Source organism: Capra hircus, chromosome 17 (assembly GCF_001704415.2).
Source record: "Capra hircus breed San Clemente chromosome 17, ASM170441v1, whole genome shotgun sequence".
NCBI classification, from domain to species: Eukaryota; Metazoa; Chordata; class Mammalia; order Artiodactyla; family Bovidae; genus Capra; species Capra hircus.
In genome coordinates this window covers 9095855-9118354 of record NC_030824.1, presented here as the reverse complement: position 1 = coordinate 9118354, position 22500 = coordinate 9095855, and the positions used below count along the sequence as shown (strand labels likewise).

Here is a 22500-nt window from a genome sequence, read left to right as displayed (position 1 = left end):
CCACAGTGGCCTGGAGGAGCGATACCTCTCACGAGCTGCTGTCAAGTGGGCCTGGAGAACTGAGTGGAGGTTAGACTTCCACATCCATGATCTGCAGGATATTGTCGTTATTTTGAAGGGTGGCATCTAACTAGGAAAACAAGATTAATTTGATCCTTCTTTGCTTTCAAACACAAACATATGCCATCATTGTAACTTTGATTCTATGACGGTGTTCACTTCCATGCCCCCTATCACCTGCAGACATGGTAACAGCTCCTGAAAGGTTAAAGAGAGATTGCATTTAGGCAAAACTCATGGAATGGTAAACTTAAAGAGTTGTGAAATTAGCCTATAAATTGACCTCAAAAGTTTTCTAAATATTGAACTTTAATGATGTGTCTGCTTAAGTGGTTAGGGATAAAACATACTGATACCTGCAATTCATTCTGAAATAATCAAAATCTAGGGTGAGTCTATAGATGAATAGAGAGATGGATAGATGTGCAATAAAGCAAACACAGCAAAGGTTAATGGTAGGACGTAGGTGGTGAGCATCTAAATATTTACTGTACAAGTTGTCCGACTTTTCTGTATTTTTTCATAATATAGTGTCAGAGGGAAAACCATGTTGCAAACTCATATGCCCTCAGGGGTTCAGACAGATGATATGAGAGGAAAGTGGTTTGTCACCAACCTACTTAATAACTTTATGAGAAATAAAATACTGATTTGGGAGGTCAGAGCTGTAGAAACTGACTCCATGTAGTCAGGTGGCACAGGGGTTAGGGCCACCAGCCCTGGCGTCGGTCTGCCCTGTGAGATCGTGTGACTGTGTAGCAGCCATGTGAGTCCTTTGGCTCTTTGAGCCTCTGTTTCTTCATCTGTGAAATGAGGATGAAGGATGTATGTTTGTTTCATGTGGTTGCTGTGAGGATCTACTCTGTCAGAGCAGTGCCAGGCGCATAGTAAGCTCTGTATAGGTGATTGTTTTAAGTTATGACTGCTTTCATTTGCCTCAGGCAACTTCCTCTGGACCACAGACATGGCGGCCTGCGTGAAGGAGCTGGTTTTCCACCTCCTGGCAGAGCTCCTGCGCACGGTGCACAGCCTAGAGCAGAGGAAGCACCCAGCCGGCCTGTCCTCGTCCATCGCCCTCCAGCTGAACCCCTGCCTGGCCATGCTGATGGCCCTGCAGTCGGAGCTTCACAAGCTGTACGACGAGGAGACGCAGAGCTGGGTCTCGGGCAGTGCTTGCGGAGGCGCAGGGGCCACGGCAGCTGCTGACCAGGGCCGGTTCTCGACGTATTTCCACGCACTCATGGAGGGCTGCCTGGCGGTGGCCGAGGTGACCCTGCCCACCAACATGAGTGTCACCGCCAGCGGGGTGACCTCAGCGACCGCCCCGAACCTCAGCGACTCGTCATCCTCCTCGTCGTCTTCCCCAGGACAGACTCCACAGAGCCCCAGCCTCCTGTCCAAGAGGAAGAAAGTCAAGATGAAGCGGGAAAAGGCCTCCTCCTCCGGGAAGCGCCAGTCCTCGCGCTCTGTGGACTCGGACCCCGCCGTGCTGAGCATTGGGGGCAGCAAGCCCGAGGACATGCTGTGGTTCCATCGTGCTTTGACCTTGCTCATCATCCTCCGGCACCTCACCAGGAAGGACCCGCAGGGGCTGGGCGTGACAAGTGACGCCATCGCCGACGCCTGCCAGGCCCTGGTGGGTCCCACCGCCCACAGCCGCTTGCTGGTGATCTCTGGGATCCCCACCCACCTGGACGAGGGCATCGTCAGGGGTGCCATCCGCAAGGCCTGCAATGCCCACGGCGGGGTCTTCAAGGACGAGATCTACATCCCCCTGCAGGACGAAGACCCCAAGAAGCCAAAAGATAAGGCCGAGGGGGGTGATGGAAAAGCCGAGCCGGAAAAGACCCTCGGCTTCCCCAGCACGGACAGCTTGGAGGTCAGCACATCCAGCAGCCTGACCCCCGCCATGAGTATCAGCGCATCCGCGTCCACCAGCCAGGCTTCCATCTGCAGCTCCCAGGGCATCTCGCAGACAGTCAGTGACCTCTCTGCGGATCCGTTGCCTGCAGGCCTGGAGCTGCCCATCCCTGCAGGCTTGTTGGAGCCCCACGTGGTGTCCAGCCAAGAGAGCCTGGACATTTCCCTGTGTAGCACCGGCAGCCTGGGCAGCCTGGGGAGCCTGGGCGAGCCACTGGACAACGCAGAGACAGCCTCAGTGTCAGACATGGGCTCCATGTACACAGTCACGTCCCTGGACAACCAGCCCCTTGCAGCACGCCCCATCAAAGGCTTTGCGGTCGTGGAGGTCAGCACCTCATGCCTTGGCCACCACTTAAATCATGAGCAGTTAGAATCCCCCCAGCCTCTTTACGCCTTGCATTATTGTTTCCTAGGGACTAATAGGTGACGTCGGAGCACTTATGGGGCTGCCTGAGGCAGCTGTGAGCAACAGCAATGATTTATCATGTTAGTTATCTGTGTCTGAGGTCACATCTCTGAGCGTGATGGCAAGTCTGATGTCAGGAAGGAAATACAGCTCATTGCTGGGTGTGGGAGGGAGGGAGGCCGAGGGACTCCAGGGGCTCAACTTTCCTGAGGGGTGGGCTTTATTGAGTGCTTTCCCTCTCCGGCCCCAGTAGCATCTTTTTGAGTGGCCTTGGGTTGTTTTAATCATTGCCATCAGCAGGAGGGATCTCCATCGAGCATGTGAGAATAGACTTGCTGTTCTGTTCCCAGTGACTCCAAGTTTCAGGTGCTGTGCGTGTTGCCAGGTTCCTTTTCCACTTCATGATGCCATCTGTCTCATGGGCCTCCTTGTGTGGAAATGCTACACCCTGTGTAACAGGAGTCAGGTGCAAAGTGAAAACGGTCCTCCCCCTTACTGGATATGGCGAGGAAGGCCCTGGGAAGAGAACCTATACCCCCTCGCTCCCCACCCCATGGGCTCTGACAGGAAAGCTCAAAGATTCAGGGATTGGCTTTCTCCCAGAATCACCTCTCATCCGTCCATCTTCTCCCTGGAGATTTTCTCGGAGCCTGGACCAAGCAGGCCTTTAACCACCTGGGCGTTCAGTAAAGCCACAGACCTGGCCAGGGTTTAGCAGCAGGAGTGTCTGCTTGAGTTAATCTTCTGCAAGTAACTGCTGTTGGCACCTGAGAGAGACTCTGTCAGGAAGGCCAGCTCGCCCTGGTCAGGTGGCGCTCAGAATGCTGAAGACTAGCAGAGGGCTTTGGGACAGACAGGAGGGAAAGAGAGGTCAGTCGTACAGCTGAATGACTGGTTCCTCCACTTAAATCCTGACTCTTTCTCTTGTTCACACAGATAAGGTCCCGAGCCAAAATTGAGAAAATTCGAGCAAGTTTATTTAACAACAATGACTTGATAGGTTTGTCAAGCTTGGATGGTGAGGATGAATTGATGGAAATGTCAACGGAAGAGATCCTCACGGTGTCTGTAGTGAATCAGAGTCTATTCGATACGCAGGGGAGCCCAGGGTTAGAAGATTATTTCAATGATAAGTCAATTAAAGGTGGGTTACAGATTTTGTTTTTTTAAACGAATAGACTTATTCCCTCAGGGTTCAGCCAGCCAAGAGACCACTGGGAATGACTGTGCCACAGCCTGCGTCAGCTTCAAATGTGGGCTTGCATTCACGTCGTTTTTCCTCTTTTTGTCTAGTCAGGCTTCCCCTTGTCTGAATTCAAGTGTATTTCTTTTGTTGTGTCCTATGGAGCTAGAATGTGCTGCGTGCATGACTGGTAATCATTTAGTTTGTATGCTTGAGGACAGCTGACGCCTCATCCTTTAAAATGAATTATTGAGGAAGAAACTGTCCCAGTTTCTTTTCCACAGAGTCCTTTGTCATTTGGTGGCTCGTATGTTGTGGGGGGTGGTCTCTGTCTGGCTTCCCCATTTCTATTGTTCACCCAGGACCCACAGAGCTGCGTCTAGCAGGTCTTGAGGCTGAGAAATCATCTCCCCCCCACCCAGCTTTGCAACAGAAGCAACAGCAGTTTTTCCCCTTTCTTTTTGTAACTAGTTCTTTGTGTGGTTGTCTTTATTTTGTATCAGTCTCTCTCAAATTTTTTAATTTATGTTCTTTTTTCCAACTCTTTAACATTATTGAAATTTCACAATAGAGTGGTTGAGTTTGTTTTATGTTTGCTGAGGACAGAAATGTAATACTGGGTATGGGTTTTTGTTGCTGTTCCAAATTATTATCCTCTAGTCATGAAATTTTGAAATACTGCTCCAAGGCTGGGACCAGAATGAGGTAAGTGAGGCCACAGAATTCAATGGGGCTGTGAAGAAACTCAGAAGTAGTATTTTAATACAGTACTTATGGAAGTCAAAGTTAATGTAAAATATCCATGGTGAGCAAACCATTAAAATTTTAAATACAGACAGGATCAGTATTAAAGACTTTTCCTTTTGCATCAGGCTTTAATATGGCTCAGCACAGAACTTTAACTATTTTGCTCATCGTGGGTTTTCTATATTAATTTTGATGTTTTTAATATTGCCTTGAACTATGTGTCTCGGTCTGCGAGTCTGTCTGACTCTCGCTCCCGAGGCTCTGCTTCTCTTCCCTGTGCCCTTTCTGGTGGCACTTTGCCCCCTCGCTCTCATCTGCCGCATGGGCTTGGCTGGTGTAAGATCTGTGAGAACCCTGGGTCTTTTCCTGCTGCAGTTAATGCTATACCGGTCTTTTCATGCTTCGATATGGATTTACTTCTAGCTCCCAATTGCATGACAGCCGAGCCTTCCGCATACGGTGCTCAGTCTTTCGAAAACGAATTTGCCACATCATAGCCGCACTCGTCTCTCTTGAGTTCCTTCGAGTTGTGGTTGTACTGAATCGCCTGTTAGGTCTTGGTCATGCCTTCCATACACCCATCTCCTCACCCTCAGCCCAGATGCCCGGGGAGCCTTTGTGCTCTCGTTCTCGCAGCCCCGTCCCCCTGAACTGGGTGTGGCCCTGACCACACCCCAAAGAGAGGGGATGAAGAGAACGGTCAGTCCCGCCCCCAGATGGGGGGGACCCTTGGCCACAAGGAATGCGTGGGTGGATCCTGACTAGCCCCTTAGGAAAGATAAGAGCATCTTCAGGAGGACCAAAAAAATAAGTTTGGGGACCAAAAAACTAAGTCTTTTTTTCTCATACTCATGGACAGTTTTCTTGTTTCTGAGAGAACTTTCTCTTTTTTTTAAGTATTCATTTGGCTGCACCAGGTCTTAGTTGCAGCAGGCAAGATCTTTAGTTTCGATATGCAAACTTTTGCAGCATGTGAGATCTAGTTCCCTGACCAGGAATCAAACCCAGGCCCCCTGCATTGGAAGCTCAGAGTCCGAACCATTGGGCCACCAGGGAAGTCCCTCTTGTATCTGAGAGAACTTTCTTTTCCACCTGCTGGTTGTGCCAGGTTTGAAATGTATCCTGTAACAATAACTATTGAACAACTGTATTGACTACTTTGCACTGAAAATTCCTGCAGCCTCTACATCCTCTCACTCCCTGGGGTCTATCTGTCATAGACACATTCTTGAAGTTAAGGGAGGTTCAACCTCCATAATGAAGAGACCCCAGAGTACAGTGACTCAGACCCAGTGGAAGTTTTATTTCTTAACACATGTAAGAGTCCAGCGTAAGCCCTGAGGTCCACCATTCAGGGGGCTTGTCATCTCCACGCAGCCAGCAGCGGGGACAGGCACCGAAGAGAGCAGGTTGGTTCAGGAGGGGCCCGTGTCCCAGGGCCACACCTCGTGGCAGAGAAGGCTGGGCGTGTCACTGACGTGTGCTCACAGAGCAGGGACACCAGGTCTCAGTGGACAGCTCCTCATCACCACTAACCTCCCGGTACCCACTTCCCAAGTAAATTGCTAATAAAAAATAAATCAGGTGCTGCAGGGCTTGTCCCGACGTAGCATGTTCACGGCAGAATCATTTGCCCTCCCTCCATCCTGTGACAGGTGAGAAGCTGGTGCCTGGGGCCAGAGAGGTGCTGACGGAGATATTTAAGAGCTGTGCCCACTCGGAGCAGATGCTGAGCCTGACGCCAGCAAAGCCCATCAAAGTGTCGGACATTTATCTTAGCAAAGAGCAGATCAACTCCCAGACACCAGGCAACCTCCTCCACCTCTTCTTCACCAATGTCCGGCCCCCCAAAAAGGTGCTGGAGGACCAGCTCACCCAGGTAGCCACCCCGTCCCCACCACTCCTGTGCTGGGCCTCAGGCGTGCCCTGGGCTCAGCCTGAGGCCCTCCCTCTTGGTTGCCCCAGATCCTAAGGAAGTATGGTGTGCCGAAGCCCAAGTTCGACAAGAGCAAGTACAGCAAGGCGGGGAAGGAGCAGCACCCCGGGAAGGTGGTGAGCACCAAGCGGCCCATCACCAAGCCGCCCACCAAGGACAAGGCAGTGCTCAACAGCGTCAGGTGGGCGGCCGAGGAGCACAAGAGCCAGGCTGGTGGGAGGACGCGGGCCACCTGCCAGCAGGCTTCCTGGGAGGCTGTGGGCACCTCAGGGAAGCCAGACATTCTGACTCTGCTCTACTGCCGGGGGCCTTTGTGCCCTCACCTTCATCAGTTAGAAGAGAACGTTTCTTTTGATACACAGGGATAGTAAAATCTGGACCATGCAGGCTGGAAAGTAGACCAGTCTGATTTAATTAAATGTCTAAAATGTACAGAATTCTTTAAAAAGCCTGAATTCTTTTACCAACACATATAGTACATGGTTATTGTAGAAAGACTGTAAAGTGCTCCCATGCATACTGGAAGATACTGAAGTACCCCCAGATAGCCACTGCTTGTAACATTCAAATGCAAAAGGTTTTGTTTGTGCATATGTATTATTTTGTTATATTTTAAATAGTGTAATATTCAAAAGTATCAAAGCCACTCCTCTTCCTCTCCATCCTTGGTCCCCTCCCTGAGGCTGCAATGCCCCATACATAGCCTCCCAAAACCCTTCTGGGTGTACACAAGTGAGTGTAGGCATACACAAGCAAGTGTAAGCATACCCAGATGTTGGCAACTTTATAGAAAGCCTGTACCTTGTTCTTTCTGTTTATTCCTGATCTTGGAGATGATTCCGTATCAGCACAAAAAGACCCTCCCCATTTCTTTTTAAGGTAGCTGCATAATATTCCATGTGTGGATCTGTACACTTATCTGATAGAATCTTCTTTAGATACAAGTTTATGGCTCCCAAGTTAAAATTCAGATAGTAAAGCTTTACCTAGCAAGAGTCTCTAGAGGAATCCTTTAAATCATCAGAGAAAAGAGTGTCCATTAATTACTTATACACAAATGGTGCATTTGAATCAGTACTGTCCAGTAGAGCTTTCTGTGACTATGGAAATGTGCTGTTTGTCTGTGCTATTCAATTCAGCACAATAGCCCCTAGCCACATGTGGCTTCTGAGCCCTTCACTTGTGCAGGCACCGCCAAGGAACTGGACTTGTCATTGCAATCAATTTAAACTTCAGTAGTTACATGTGGCTAGTGACTCTGTCTTGGGCAGTGCAGCTCTGAAGTAAGCAGAAAGAATGTTTGGAAAGCGTCACCTCAAGATTGTCCACATTTTAAATTGTCCATTTGTCCCCATAATTTGCTCAGGAAGCTTTCTTGATCAGAACAGAGCTGGTCTTGACCCCAGCCTCCCCTGAACCATCAGCCGTAGCTGGGGGAGGATGAGCCATTGCCTGGTGAGGCTCTGCATTCCCCTTGCCAGGAGAGGGTGAGGGCGTGAGGAATCCCGACTCCAGTGCTTTGGTCTACAGCAGGACTGCCTTGAGTGAGAAGAAGCCCACCGTGAAGCCCAAGTCACCCGAAAAGAGCAAGCCAGATGAAAAGGACCCCGAAAAGTCACCCACCAAGAAACAAGAAGGTAAATAAGCACTTGGGGCCTGAGACAGGCTTGTCTCACCCTGGACAGAGGCAGCTCAGCTTGGAAACCAGTCTCCCTGCCTTTCCCTTCCTGCCTGGCTCCCTCGGATTTTAGCCTAGGCAGGGCAGCCCTGCTCACGACACAGACCACATCCTTGGCCGACTCCAGTTACTTCTCCAGGCCTCCGTCTCTGCTGACCTGAACTTGTGGAGGTCAGATTAGTAGCTCCAGAAACACCACATCCCCAAGAGAACTGATGATCGTGACTGAAAGTAAAGATTGGCAATCTGCTCAGAAATTTTTTCCCAGAGGGCACTTACCTGAGCATTAGAGCTTCATCTTCCTAAAGGTCCAAGCAGAGTTGGAGAAAGCTGACAATTGTTATTATCATAAACAATTGTTATTGTCATAAAAATTGCTTAGTCAGGAATGTTTGAGATACAGGAAGATGGGACTGGAGGGGAAGCGCCCCACCCCTTGGTGACCACCTGTCAGGTTGAGGGGTTATGCGAGTTGAGCAGCGGGTGGAGACGGTCTGCTAATAGACCCTGGAGTGACAGCGGGAGACAGAGGAGCTAGATGAATTGGGTCCTGAAATAGAGGGTGCACTGAGAGCATCAGGTGGGGCCCCCGCTTCTCACCAAATTCCTAACTCTGTGAACACTCTTTCATCAGTCCCAGAGGAGAAGTACCTGACCTTAGAAGGATTTCACAAGTTTGTGATCGACCGAGCCAAGCAAGACATCCGCAGCGTCTGGAGAGCGATTTTATCCTGCGGCTACGATCTTCACTTTGAGAGGTAAGAGGCCTTCAGCCCAGTCAGTTCCTTGTGAAAACTTGTCCTCAACCACTAGACAGTTCCCAAGAGATGACTTCCTGGGAAGCCATTCCATCTGGCCTGTTTTTAATGTCTATTGAGTTATTTTCTAATTTTGCTAAAGTGGGTTTTCTCACCCACTTGAATCCAGTACCTCACAGTCTGGAGGCCAGAAGTCCAAGATCAAGGTGTCTGCAGGGTTAGTTTCTCCGGAGGGCTTTCCTTGGCTCACGGACGGCCACCTGCACACTGTGTGCTCACGTGGCCTTGCCTCTGCGCCTGCATCCCTGGTGTCTGTCCCTCTCATGAGGATCACAGTCCTGTCGGATGAGGGCCACCCTGTGACCTCGTTTAACTTCATCTCCTCATTAAAGGCTCTGTCTCAGCACAGCCACATTGCAGGGGTTACGGCTCCAACATAGGAACTGGTGGGAGGGGACAGGTCAGTCCCTTACAGGGATGACTTATTCCAAAGAGTCTTTTTTTGTCTGGCGTCACACTTCCTCTCCCGTCTCTCCCTCCCAGGCGGGAACACAGCAGGGTCACTAGTCGCCAAGGCTCCAGGGTCAAACTAAATATGGTTTTCCCTTTCTGTAAGAGAGTCCCAAACAGGCAAGATGTTTGCAAACCGGAAGAAACCTCCCTGCCCTCTCCCTCTGGCTCCACCACACAGGCCTACACACCCTGACCCACAGCAAGAGGCTCTGGACCTCAGAGAAGGAATGGCTGCCAGAAGCATGCTTTTCTAAAACCCCGTTTTCCAAACAGTTGAGAAATTGTGTACTGCTTGGCACCAGTGCTTTGTGCCTTCATTGAAGGCTCAAGAGTCAATGCCCAGATGGGCCTTGGCTCACGGTGGCAGGGCCAAGTTCTCTGGTTGGTTTTAGAAACTGTAATTTACATCTTATGTGGCAGTAGTGAGGCAGCCCTCACACACACACCTTTGCCTGCCTGTTCAAGGAGCTGCGTAAGTGGACCTGGGGCAGAGTCACAGGGTAAAGGACACCTGTGACTGGCACCGCCCTTGGGAGGTGCCGGGCACCGTGTCGTGTACATTATGGGCGTCCTCTTAGTCCTCCTGATGGCACAAGGTCATGCTATCACCAGCTCCATTTTATAGATGGGAAAGACTGAGGCCCAGGAAGTAGGTGTGCTTTGTAGCCTAGATTTCACCCAAGGACTCCACTCATATCTTTAACCCTCAGACCGTGTAATCCATGGACATGAGGGAGGCACATGGGGATGCATAATGCCCTCCCCGCACCCCACCCCCAGCCTTCTTCTTCTGAAGAGCGCTTTCTGCTCAAGAGGAGCAGTCCCTCCGTCTACAGTCAGCACTTGGCTGAGCACCAAGAAACACCTGGAAGGCAAGGCTGTCTTATAAACAGGAGCTGGGACATGACTGTGGAGGAACCCAGCGTCCCCCAGTGGCCGCCACCCTATCTTGCCTATCCCTGCCCCCAGGTGTGCCTGCATTGACGTCCGGCACGCGCACAAGGCCTCCAGGAAGTGGACCCTGGAAATGGATGTGGCACTCGTGCAGTACATCAACCGGCTGTGCCGCCACCTGGCCATCACGCCCGCGCGTCTGCATCCCCACGAGGTGTATCTGGACCCTGCAGATGCCGCTGACCCCAGAGTGGCCTGTCTCTTGAGTATGTGGGTCCAGGGGGATGCCAGTCAGGGACCACTGCCTGGGCTGCCCTGTGGGGGCCTCACCCATGATGGCACAGGGGGTGTGCAGGACTCAAAGCCCTTTACACATCCATTAAACAAATCCTTAGAAACACTTGCTGTTAACCAAGTGGGTAAGGAAAGAGAGAGAGAAAGACAGGAGGCTGTGATTGTGGCCAAATTAAAGTTTTTGAGGACTTATTACTTGCTCCTCGCAACCATGCCAAGGAGCAGACCCAGGAGTGCGGTGGCTGGGAGGCAAGACCCCCGCCATCACACCCAGGCCCCCCCTGCCTAGAGGCCACTTTGGATGCCAGCCTGGTGTTGGGGGTAAGAGGCCATCTGGTAGCCTGTGTTGGAGGCACGATCCTTAATGACAGGAAAACAGCGTTTTTTATCGAAACCAGGAATGCACAGAAAAATAATACACACACAAAAACAGACACTCTTCAGAAATCCACCCCTGGAGAGGGTGCCCTGCCACGACCCAGTAGGCCCCGGGCTGGCTTCAAGGCTTTTGGTGCCCATGTGCTGCTCCTCAGGCCCCTCAGCCCTCTCACTCCCATCAGCCGCATGTCCGAGCCCTCGCTCTCTTGCGGGCACTGCGACCGTGAACATGAGCAAGAAGCTGTCCCGACATAAGTCTCGCGGTCAGAGAGGGGACGCACGTGAGGGCGGACAAGTACAAGTCAGTGTGCCCCCATCACAGTTCCGGTCTTGATGTGTGATGTCACACTGAGGGGAGCTAGGTAAAAAGTACCTAGGACTCTACTGTTTGTTTTTTTTTTGCCACTTCCTTTAAGCTTATAATTATTTGAAAATTAAAAGTTAAAAACAGTATAGCATGCAGCCCTGGCACAGCCCCAGAGTTGGCCGAGGGGACCTGTGGCTTCCTCGAGAACCCAGGCTTTGCCCTTTGCTTCCGCCTGGCCTTGCTCCCTCACCGGCAGCCTCCTACCCCTCCCGGTGACCAGGCCCCTCAAGGGATTCACAGATAGACGGAGAGTTGAGGCTCACCAGACCAAGCCCCCGCCTGACCACCCCTGCCCACTATGCCCCGCAGACGTGCCCATCGAGAGCCTGCGCCTGCGCTTCGCTCTGCTGCAGTCCCTCAACACCACGCTCGAGACCTTCTTCCTGCCACTGGTGGAGCTGCGCCAGACTCCCATGTACACGCACAGCATCGCCGCCCTGCTCAAGGAGGCCAAAGGTCAGTGCCCGGCCGCCAGCAACTTGTCCGCCCCCCCGCCCCCCAAGAAGAGACTGCACAGTGCAAAGAGGACAGCCTCGGGGTGACTGGGGTGGGGGAAGCCACCCACCCTGTCCCAGCCTCTCTCCCACCTTCCTCCCTCCAGGGCTGATCTTTTATGACACAAAGGTGACCGTCATGAATCGGGTGCTGAACGCCACGGTGCAGAGGACAGCCGACCACGCGGCACCAGAGATCACTCTGGACCCGCTGGAGATCGTGGGAGGTGAGATGAGCCACACAAACCAGAAGATGCCTGCAGCGGCACATGGCTAGTTGATTTCTCACACGTGAAAGAAGCCTCTAGAAGAGGATGTGGGAGCTGCTTCGACAGTCCCTCGTGGGTGGGGATGCTCCTGCTGCCCTGCTCTGAATCCCAGCCTGTGGCTCCCCGTCTAGTCTGTCCAGAGCTCACTGTTTTCGGGAGGTAGGAGGAGGGGTGTCAGCAGCACAGGCTGCACCTCCATGCAGGGCACGGCAGGAGAGGTGGGCTTCACTCTGGTCATGGACCTGCCAAATTCCAGGCTCAGGCACCAAAGCAGAGGGGAGGCTGGATGTTGGGGAGGCAGCCAGGAGTCTCCCTTACAGCACATGACCAGAGAGATGTCGGGAGGGGCATGAGCCGGGTAGTGAGAGGAGCCTGGGTGTATCCCCGGGACACGTGGCAGGATGGGAGAACGGCCACGTGGAGAACAGGGCCGTAGGCTCCTTGAGAGGACCGCCCCCATGACAGAGACGTGACGACTGAAGATGTTCCAGGAGTCGAGGGCAGGCAGGGGCTGCTCCAGGGGTGGGGGTATGGGAGCAGTAGGCACGGCCCGGCCAGGAGTCTTTCCTGTCCTGGGAGGCGGGAAGCGGGAGGCGGGAGGCAGGAGGTGGCCAGTGGCTGCTGAGAGGTTTCAGCAACTCCTCTCTCTCGTTCCAGGGGAAATCAGAGCCTCTGAGAACTCCTACTTCTGCCAGGCAGCCAGGCAGCTGGCCTCAGTGCCCTCCTCCCAGCTCTGCGTCAAACTGGCGAGTGGCGGTGACCCTACCTATGCCTTCAACATCCGCTTCACGGGGGAGGAGGTCCATGGCACCAGTAAGTGGAGTCCCCAGCCAGTTCAGGTTGGAGGCCATGTATAGAGTGTGAAATTCCTAGGGTTACTGTTAAACAGCCAATATCTTCCCCATTAGCAGATTCCCCACATACTCATTACCTTGCTCTCTACAGAAGCCAGGACTGCCCCCAAGTGACCAGTGGTCCCAGGTTCTCCAAACCCAGCCACCCTGGACTAGGCCCTGTCCTCTGGGGAGTGGTGCCACTGCTGGTCTGGGACTTCAGCCTTGAGCCATGCAGGCTCAGGGACGCGGCTTCTGATCAGTGTTAGGGTTGCATCTCTGGCAGAGTGGACCCTCAGTGGAGATACGCCCTCAGTGTGGACTGGACTTATTTTCCAGGAAGAGCCCTTGACTGAGGGGTTGGTCGGGCTAAAAGCTTGTATGTGCCCCATAAGAGACAGGGGTCTGGGGAACCCTCGATAAAAATGGCACCTTCTGCCATTTCACACTGCAGGGATAAGGGACAGCCACTCAGAAAGTGCTCCCTCATGGTCCTCAGTTAAGCTCAGACATTCTGAAAATGCCTCCCACACTGGGTAGGAGAATAACGTTCTTTCACTGGGCACCCTGGGCAGGAAAGCTGTTCAGCGGCTCCATCTCCCATGCCCGCCCTGATCATGGAGACATTCCTGCAGCAGCCTTCCCTCCAGACGGCGCCGTGGCCTCCCCTGGGCACACCTTACTCGGAGGCTGTCTGAGGACAGCTTTTTTCACTGAGAGAACAAGCCAGTCCCAGGCTCAACAGCTTATACTCCTCCTGACACCAGCACTGCCCTGCTTTAAAGATGGGGAAACTGGGGCTTCCCCAGTCGGCAGGCTCACTGGGGTTCAAACCCAGGCCTGTCTGATTCTGTCCCAGCCCTTGGCGGCTTCAGCAGGCAGGAGTCTCCTGCTTCTCCGTGGAAGCTCTGAGGGCCAGGCCTTGGCATCTGTCCCCCAAGCAAGTCCTCCGCACACACAGCTCTCCTCACAACGCCCAGACCTGAGGGCACTGACAGGGGCTGCCCAGGGGAGGATGCAGGAGCCTGGCCACAGACAGGAGTTCTATGAGACGCCCAGGGGCACGTTTGAAATGGCAGCAGGAGAGGAGCTGCTCACTGCCCATTGCCCATCGCACTGTATCTGTATGTCCATCCGTTTATCTGTGTTCTCACTGAACACGCCGAGCCCTGGGCTTGGCGGGAGGCCATGCTGAGGAAGCCGGGGGCCCTGCTCTTGGCCCAGCGCAGGGGATGGACACAGGTCCCCCAAGCCCTCATATCAGTGTCAGCTTGCAGCCATGACAGCCGACCCATAAAGGATCTGACTTTGATCTCATGGATGCCCCAGAACTAGCTTGGGAGGTGGGTGTAGTGATGGCCCCCATCTGCTAGGTGGAGGGATGGAGACTGGCTTCAGCAGTGATGCGGTTCCCTGGGAGCCACCAGCCAGTTAGTGGTCCCTCAGCCCTTGGGCGGGTTCTTTCCACTCAGCGAAGCCCTGGTGCAGGGGGGCAGAGTGGCTGATGTCCCAGTGGGGTCAGGGTGTTCCAGTGGGGACAGGGCCTGCCGGCAGGGGGTCTGAGAGGTCCCCTTCTGTCCCGCAGGCGGCTCCTTCCGCCACTTCCTGTGGCAGGTGTGCAGAGAGCTGCAGAGCTCCTCGCTCTCCCTCCTCCTGCTGTGCCCCAGCTCCGCCGTCAACAAGAACAAGGTGAGACATGGGGCCTGAGCCCCGTGGGCAGCTCCCTGAGGGGCTGGGGCTCAGCTCTGCGCCTTCCACAAGCCCCTGTGGTCCATCCCTCGCCCCTGCCTCGGCTTCCAGGGCAAGTACATCCTGACCCCCAGCCCCATCACCTACGGGGAGGAGCAGCTGCTGCACTTCCTGGGCCAGTTGCTAGGGATCGCCATCCGAGCAGATGTCCCCCTCCCCCTGGACCTCCTGCCCTCCTTCTGGAAGACACTGGTGGGCGAGCCCCTGGACCCTGACCAAGACCTGCAGGAAGCAGATGTACTCACCTACAATTACGTAAAGAAATTTGAGAGTGTAAGTGAAAAGCGCATTTTTTTTTCTGGGGGGCCGCGGGACTCTGGAACAGTGCCCCTGCCCCGTGTCTGCTGGAGGAGGCGTCAGCTGAGCTCCCCCCACACAGATTGAGGTCCCTGGCAGGGTAGGGGGCAGGTCCTTGCTGCCAGGTTCTCTGTAATCCCCTTAGCTGCCACTTGAGGGCAGCCGGTACACAGGAGCTGCAAAGCCAAGGGCTGGGATGGCGGCTGACTTCTCAGCAGAAAGTGGCCCACAATGCATTGCTTAAAGGGTCAAAGCAGGACACCCCCCAGGGGCTGGGGATTATGAGTCACTGCCAGGCGCTGCTCTGAGAGGCCCTCCCAGAGCCGTGGGTGGGCACCAAGAACCTGAGGCAGGCAAGGGATGTAAGACGGTGTCCAGGCAGACAGTCCAGCCAAGGCTTCCATCTAGAGGGCATAGGCAAGGCCCCAGAGGGTGCCGGGAGACAGAACCACCCCAGGGTTGGCGGGGAAAGCAGACGAACCTCCTTTGGGGTGCCCGCAGCCTTCACCACCCCAGAGCCACGGGGCTGTTCTCCTCTGGGTGGCCTCGCATGCACTTCAGTATGCCGCACGGTGGAGGGTGGCCCGTGTACCTTCCACAGATGGGATTGTCAGGGTTCTCTGGTGACAAGTGACAGGAAACCCCAGCTCAAACCAGCTTAGGAAAACTTTTTAAAAAAATGATTTGACCTTAAAACTGAAAGTATAGATATAGATTGGGCTTCAGACAGAGCTGAATCCAGGTGCTCTGATAACATCATCAATGACTCGTCTCAGGATGCCCCAGCAGTACAAGGCTCACCCTCCTTCAGCCGTGCCCGCACCAGTGAAAGGGAGGGTGTAATTTGGTCTTGTTAGGCAGGCCTTGGTCAGTGCCCAACCCTGAATCGAGGGCATGGCTGATGGTCCAGGCCAGTGCCACCTACCTGTTCATGGTGGCCAGGGTAGCCCCACCCCAAAATACCCAATGTTTGTCCCCAAACGGGGATGAGGTTCTATCACTGGGGATCTGGGGAGCAGGGCAGTGGTCAGCCCCACTCTGCCATGCCCTCCTTCCAGATCAACGACGAGACGGAGTTGGAGGCCCTGTGTGCCGAGATCGCCTCCCAGCACCTGGCCACTGAGAGCCCTGAGGGGCCCAACAAGCCCTGCTGCCGGTTCACCTACCTGACCATGACCGGCGAGGAGGTGGAGCTGTGCAGCCGCGGCCGGCACATCCCCGTGGCGTGAGTGCAGGGCCTCGGACGGGGCCAGGTGGCTTTCCCGGGGGAAGACAGGAGGCAGGACGGGGCGCCAGGAAAGATGGTGGAGTATCTTCAGTGGAAGGACCGTATTTAGGAACACTGGGTCTGGGGCGGGTGACACCCAGAGCAGGAGAGGAATTCCCTGAGCTGCCTGGCCTGGGAGGTCCAGGAAATGCTGCCAGCAGCCTCCTGAGTGTCATCCCTTGCCCATGCCCCAGGTGGGAGAACAAGGACATCTATGCGGCCGCCATCCGGAGTCTGCGGCTGCGTGAGCTGCAGAACGTGGAGTGTGTGACGGCTGTGCGCGCGGGCCTTGGGGCCATCATCCCCCTGCAGCTGCTCACCACGCTCAGCCCGCTGGAGATGGAGCTGCGCACCTGCGGCCTGCCATACATCAACCTCGAGTTCCTGAAGGTTGGTGGCCGGGCCAGGTTGGTGGGTGCATGCGGCCTGTCATCTGTACAGTACTGCGTGTCCTGGTGCTCTGTCCCCCTTATGTAAGAGAGGAGCCGTGCTCATCCCTATCTCACTGCTGAGTAAACGGAAGCTGAGAGAGGTCACTTGCCCAGGGTCACGCAGCCAGGAAATGGCAGGTCACCTGCCTCCAGAGCCTGTGAATTAAGCCACCAACCAGAAGCGAAGCCCCTCCACTGCTCAGCGTGGCCTGCTTTCACCCATGCCAGCTGGGAGACCTTGCCCAAGTGACCTCACCTCTAACGGGCAGCGGCAGGACCCACCCAGTAGGGTCAGTGGGGTAACGTAGGTAGAACCCCTGCTGCCGAGCCTGGCGGGTGGGCCAGAGTCACGCAGACTCTTACCACCACTGCCTTTGCAGTCCTTGTCATAGCTGTGATCTCCCTGTGTCCTGCGGTCATCACCGCGCCCTGGGGTTGGGCCCAGCCTGGGGTTGGGCGGGAGGCTGGGGTAGCAGAGGCTCGGGCCTGCTCACGTCTGGGGCCTCTCTCCACAGGCCCACACCATGTACCAGGTGGGGCTGATGGAGACCGACCAGCACATCGAGTTCTTCTGGGGGGCACTGGAGATGTTTGCCCAGGAGGAGCTGTGCAAGTTCATTAAGTTTGCCTGCAACCAGGAGCGCATCCCATTCACCTGCCCCTGCAAAGACGGGGGTCCTGACACGGCCCATGTGCCCCCGTACCCCATGAAGATTGCCCCCCCAGATGGCACAGCAGGTACTGGCCTTCCCTGTCACATTCCAAGCAGGGACACTCGGGCCCTGTTTGGAGCTGGGGCTGCTAGGCCCTGCATGAAGGGGGAAGGACAATGGACAGGTACCCCCGAACACTACACCCCAAATGTAAATGAGAGGTGCAGGGGTGGTGGTGGTGGGAGGGGGTCATGTGCTTCCCAAACCTGACTTTTCGCCAAGTGGCAGTATAGGCCCAAAGTTGACGTATCCTTTGAGATTTTCAAAAACTTAAAATCCAGAAATGTCATCTTTTGACTTTTAAATGCAGCAAAAAATTTTTAATTTTTGAAAACTCCAAACAAAACTCTTTGCTGGCCAGACTTGCCTGTCACAAGTCAGCCATCTGGGGCCTGTGCTGCTCTTTATTCCCCTAGAATCTCCTCCTGCCCTATCCCAGCCTCCCAGACCCTCCCCCTCCACCCGCCCCCCGCCGATAACTGGGCCTTGGGGTTGTCTTAAGAGCTGCCCAGAGAAGCAAACCTGGAGGCGGAGGGGCCCGCTAGGGCCCCTGGGGTCCTCGCTCTAACGCTGGTCTCTCCTGTAGGTTCCCCAGATTCTCGCTACATCCGAGTGGAGACCTGCATGTTCATGATCAAGCTTCCCCAGTACTCCTCGCTGGAAATCATGCTGGAGAAACTACGTTGTGCCATTCACTACCGCGAAGACCCCCTGAGTGGCTGAGGAGAGGAAGCCAAAGTTAGGCTGTCACCGAGGCTTTGCTCTACCGGCTTGGGAAGCCTGCTGCTGCGGGCACACCCCTCTGGGGCCCTGCGTGAGGAGTTGGCGACATTTTGCTTTTCCAAACTTTTGTCCACACTCCAGGGCATCCTGGAAGACTTAACCTTATGTATTTGTACGTTTCGTGATGGGTTGGTTCTTTTGCTACCTGTTTGTGGTATGTTTGTAGGATAGTTTAGTTCCCAGACAGCTCGTGTCTCATTTGATCTTCCTGGACATTTTCCTTCGTGGCCACCAGGTTCTGATGCTACGTCACAGAACCGCCCAGCAGGAAGCTGGTAGTGAGATGCTCTCAGCCCGCAGAGCACCCTGTTCGCGTCTCCACAGACAAGTCTGTGGCCAGCCCTGCCTTCCACCTCGAGCTGGCGTTTCTGCCAGACATGGCTCCTGCAGGCCTCCTTCCAACTTGAAATGGTTGGGCCAGTGACCCAAACATAGGAGACACACATAGGGAGTTTTGTGTGTTGATCTTCCGGCTGTAGACTCTTGTCTACGGTCTGGGTTTTTCTAAGGAAAAGCCCACCGTGGTTTGCCCTTCCTTTCCCACCCAGACAACCCTCTGCTCTCCGACTCTCCTGGACCCAGTCTGACAGGCTCCCACTGAGTGCCGCTTAGGAGCGGACAACTGAAGGGATACCTCCTGACTTTAGTTCACAGAGTCAGGCCAGGTACATCTCAGCTCAGGAGCTGAGAGGAGCCCGGGAGCTGAAGGGACAGAGCTCAAGTGGGGGCATTTTTCCGGGACTCTGAACATGAAAGCACATGACTCTGGCCTGCCCCCCTACCCCACCGGACCCCTTCTGTCCTCAGAAACGGCCCTTCCTCACTACGGTGTTTTGTGATGTGAAGAGCAGCAGAAAGGCCACACCCCATTTTCAAAAGAGCTGTCTGAGGTGCTCTGCTCCATTTGGGGTCTACTTCAGTGATTAAGACCTTCAAGTCCAGATGGAGACACCAGGGTCCTTCCGGCCCTCTGGGCAGGCCCACCCTGCACCCTCTCCTTTCCCCACGTGAGTGTGTACCAGGGCTGAGCTGCCGCAGCCCCAGCGCATCTGTGCCCTAGTAGGTCTCTTGTCCAGTGGTACTTTGTTCGAGAGCAGCATACACCATCCTGTTGGACCCTGTCATTTTTGGACCTTGCCAGTTCATGCAAAATCACATCACTGTATTTATTGTAAAATATTGTGAATATTGGAAGTTCTGCGTGAGTGCTGTCTAGAAGGCTTTGGAGTGTGAATGCTGGTGAGAGACAGGATTTGCTCTTCCTTTCTCGGCTGTGGCCCTGGCCTGTTGGAAAGGTATGGATTTTAGAGTTAAAGGCATTAGCATCCACCGCCTCCCTGTTCTTAGGAAATGCATTAAGGACCATTTTAGAAATGATTCCCTGACCTAAGGAAAGGATAAACCTGGATGAATTGTTCCAGTCGCATCAGTTACATTTGATGCAGGATCAGTCACGTCTGGAGATGCCTGCCAGCAGTTTCCCTGATTGGAAGGAACACGGTCGGCCACTGCCTCCCGGGGGCAATAGCACCCTTGACTGGGGGGGGTCTCACCAGGACATAGTCCTGACAACAAGGATCCTCTTATTTCATTTCTGCATAATGAAAGAGCCTTTAGATTTACTAAAAGTGGTTTTTCCTCCCTGTATTTTTAAATCTTTGTCCCTCCACCCCCCAATCCTTCCCATCCCTTGAATGGACTCTGAATGGTCAGCTACCTCCCCAAGAGGAAGCTTTTGTTGGCCCATCTCTTGACTAGATGACAGCTGTGAGTAAGGTATCTGCTGCTAACATGACTGCTTCTCCCAGAGAACACATTAAGGTCCAGACAGATCCAAACCTTGGCCCTAAAAAATGTGTGCTGTAAAGTTACTTGATGTATATTTATTATAATTATTTATGGTTGCATCTAACAAACTTTTCATTCAATTTGATGCTATTTACACCACTGCTGTGTAAAGGAAGCTCATGACAGGAAAAGTCACACCAATAAATAACCTTCATCTAATTTTTATTTACCTTGAGAGTTGTGTGGTCATCTACTCTTGCTGAGAACATTCAAAAAGGCCAACATCCTTGAATGGCTCTGATGCTTGAGGGTCACCAAGAGGCTAGAAATTAAAAGTGTTTCTAATTATTATGGTCTCTTTGCACTTGGTGTGATTCTTAACTCATTATGCTTATAAACGACCTGTTGCTCCCCGACTCGACCCCTTAAATCTGTGGGCTTTTTTTTTGATGTGGACCTTTTTATAAAGTCTTTATTGAATTTGTCACAATATTTTTTCTATGTTTTGGTTTTTGGCATGTGGGATCTTAGCTCTCCAACCAGGGATGGAACCTGCACTTCCTGCATTGGAAGATGAAATCTTAACCAGTGGACCACCAGGGAAGTCTCTCTGGTTTTCATATAGGAAGTCTGATCGAAGGGATGGAAATCCAAGGTCAAAGGTAAACCTACCCCTGCAGGTCTTGCCCACTCCTTGTCCTGGAGCTGGTTATACTCTCATCTGGTGTGAGGATTTTCCTCAAGTGGACAGTTGCACTGGAAGAGTCTGGGCCCCTCTTAGACCACATGTCCTCCTTTGGGCACAGGCAGTGGGTTTAGAACTACTTTGTGCAAAAGGAAAATGCAGGGAAGAGGGAAAGACTTAGCTCAGAACTACCATCCAAGATCAATGCTCTGCCTTCTTGTCCCGTGTCCATCACACACATACTCCCCGCCACACCACACACCCCCTACACACACACGCACCCCCTACACACACACGCACATATACATACTTGCTCTCTGGTCTGCATTCAGGAGACTACTAGACCCACTTAATTCTCATTCTCTTGACTCCACCTTCTTTGAACTCAATAAATGCTCACAGTGGTTGTGTTCTACATATTTATTATACAAAGATTAAGAACCCTATTGGACAAGGAACAAGCAACTTTCCTTTCTTCAGTTTGTTGCTTCAGGGTGCTAAAAACAGCAAAAAACAGCCACTCACAGCAGAGAGAAGACTATCAGACACACGAAGCTAGAGAGTAAGACACCTCCGTTGTCACATCTAGGATTCTCCTGCTGGCCGGATCAGTTCAGTTCAGCCACTCAGTCGTGTCTGACTCTTTACGACCCCGTGGACTGCAGCACGCCAGGCCTCCCTGTCTATCACCAACTCCCAGAGTTTACTCAAACTCATGTCCATTGAGTTGGTGATGCCATCCAACCATCTCATCCTCTGTCATCCCCTTCTCCTCCTACCTCCAATCTTTCCCAGCATCAGGGTCTTTTCAAATGAGTCAGTTCTTTGCATATGGTGGCCAAAGTATTGCAGTTTCAGCTGGCCAGGATGGTGGAGGCCATTTCCTTTTTAAAAAGTTGTCTCGAATATATTCAGAATTACACCATCCAACGATGAGAACATATCCAGTCTCATTATTTATATCAGGGGAATGCAAATTAAAATCACAATGAGCATACTGCACCACCAGCAAGAGGGCTAGAAAGACAGCACCATGGTTGGGGAAGACGTGGAACCAAGAGAACTCTCGTGCACTGCGGGGGGAATGGACCCTACACCCGCTTTAGTTGTTCTGGTTCCTCCTCTGAGACCAGCAAGTCCACTCCTAGGTGTAAATCCAGTAGAAACACGGCACCAAACTTCCCTAGGGGTCCAGCAGTGAAGACTCCGGGCTTCCACTGCAGGAAGAAAAGGGGGAAGACCTACAACCAAGAATACTCTACCCAGAAAGGTTCTCGTTCAGATTTGGTGGAGAAATTGAAAGCTTTACAGACAGGCAAAAGCTCAGAGAATTCAGCACTACTAACCCAGCCTTATAACATGCTAAAAGAACGTCTCTAGCTGGAAAAGGGCAAAACCAGAAAACAGCAAATGATGAATGGGAAAGCTCACCGGCAAAGGCAAACCTACAGTAAGGGTAGAAAACCATCCATGAACAAATGGAATTTCGAAACCAGCAAGTATGAAGGAAAGTACAAATGCAGGACATAGAAAACGCATTTGAAATTAAGATATCAAGCAACTTAAAATAGTCTCGTATATATGCAGACTACCATATCAAAACCTCATGGTAACGGCAGACCAGAAAGCTATATGGGAATAACCTTTTTAAAAAATTATTTATTTTGGCCACGCTACACGACTTGCAGGGTCTTAGTTCCCAGACCAGGGATGGAACCCACAACCCCTAACCACTGAACCGCCAGGGAGGTCCTCCTTTTTCTTTTTCTCGATATAACTCAGATCCAGATGAGTCCTGGCTGCCACGAATTAATAGCGGCATAGCCTTATACAAGTCACCCGTTTCCACATGTGAAACTGGAGCAATTCTTCCTACTTTTCCCACTCCTACTAGGTTGTTGAGAGGAAAACAAATGAGGTCAAAATGACCACAGTGCTAGATGTTCTGGTGCACAGTATGAGGTGCCAGGGGGTGATGGATAATTTTGCTAAGGCTCAGCAAGTCTCGGAACTGAGGCTTTTGAGGAACCTGCCCTCCCCTTTGTTTGGGGGTG

The 22500-nt window shown here is 52.9% G+C and overlaps 1 protein-coding gene and 1 long non-coding RNA gene across 6 annotated transcripts in view; one reads left to right on the top strand and one right to left on the bottom strand.

The window, feature by feature from the left end:
- Window positions 1-20110, top strand: part of HECTD4 (HECT domain E3 ubiquitin protein ligase 4) — a 167455-nt gene extending 147345 nt beyond the window's left edge. For 3 of the 5 annotated variants that reach the window (XM_018061154.1, XM_018061152.1, XM_018061153.1), the window contains exons 61-76: window positions 1002-2308; window positions 3326-3533; window positions 5975-6198; window positions 6285-6436; window positions 7786-7892; window positions 8568-8691; window positions 10174-10364; window positions 11447-11593; window positions 11739-11858; window positions 12558-12713; window positions 14319-14422; window positions 14534-14755; window positions 15838-16004; window positions 16241-16436; window positions 16993-17215; window positions 17777-19990. In XM_018061154.1, coding sequence (XP_017916643.1) covers window positions 1002-2308; window positions 3326-3533; window positions 5975-6198; window positions 6285-6436; window positions 7786-7892; window positions 8568-8691; window positions 10174-10364; window positions 11447-11593; window positions 11739-11858; window positions 12558-12713; window positions 14319-14422; window positions 14534-14755; window positions 15838-16004; window positions 16241-16436; window positions 16993-17215; window positions 17777-17913 — 3785 coding nt within the window. In that variant the 3' untranslated portion in view covers window positions 17914-19990. Of the gene's footprint in view, window positions 1-1001; window positions 2309-3325; window positions 3534-5974; window positions 6199-6284; window positions 6437-7785; window positions 7893-8567; window positions 8692-10173; window positions 10365-11446; window positions 11594-11738; window positions 11859-12557; window positions 12714-14318; window positions 14423-14533; window positions 14756-15837; window positions 16005-16240; window positions 16437-16992; window positions 17216-17776 lie in introns of all 5 variants that reach the window. The other 2 variants (XM_018061149.1, XM_018061150.1) reach the window with 2 other exon arrangements.
- On the bottom strand, window positions 19967-21140 carry LOC108637851. The gene is made up of 2 exons (XR_001919371.1): window positions 20434-21140; window positions 19967-20083 (listed from the first exon to the last, which is right to left on the bottom strand). It is a non-coding gene; the product is annotated as an uncharacterized LOC108637851 (long non-coding RNA).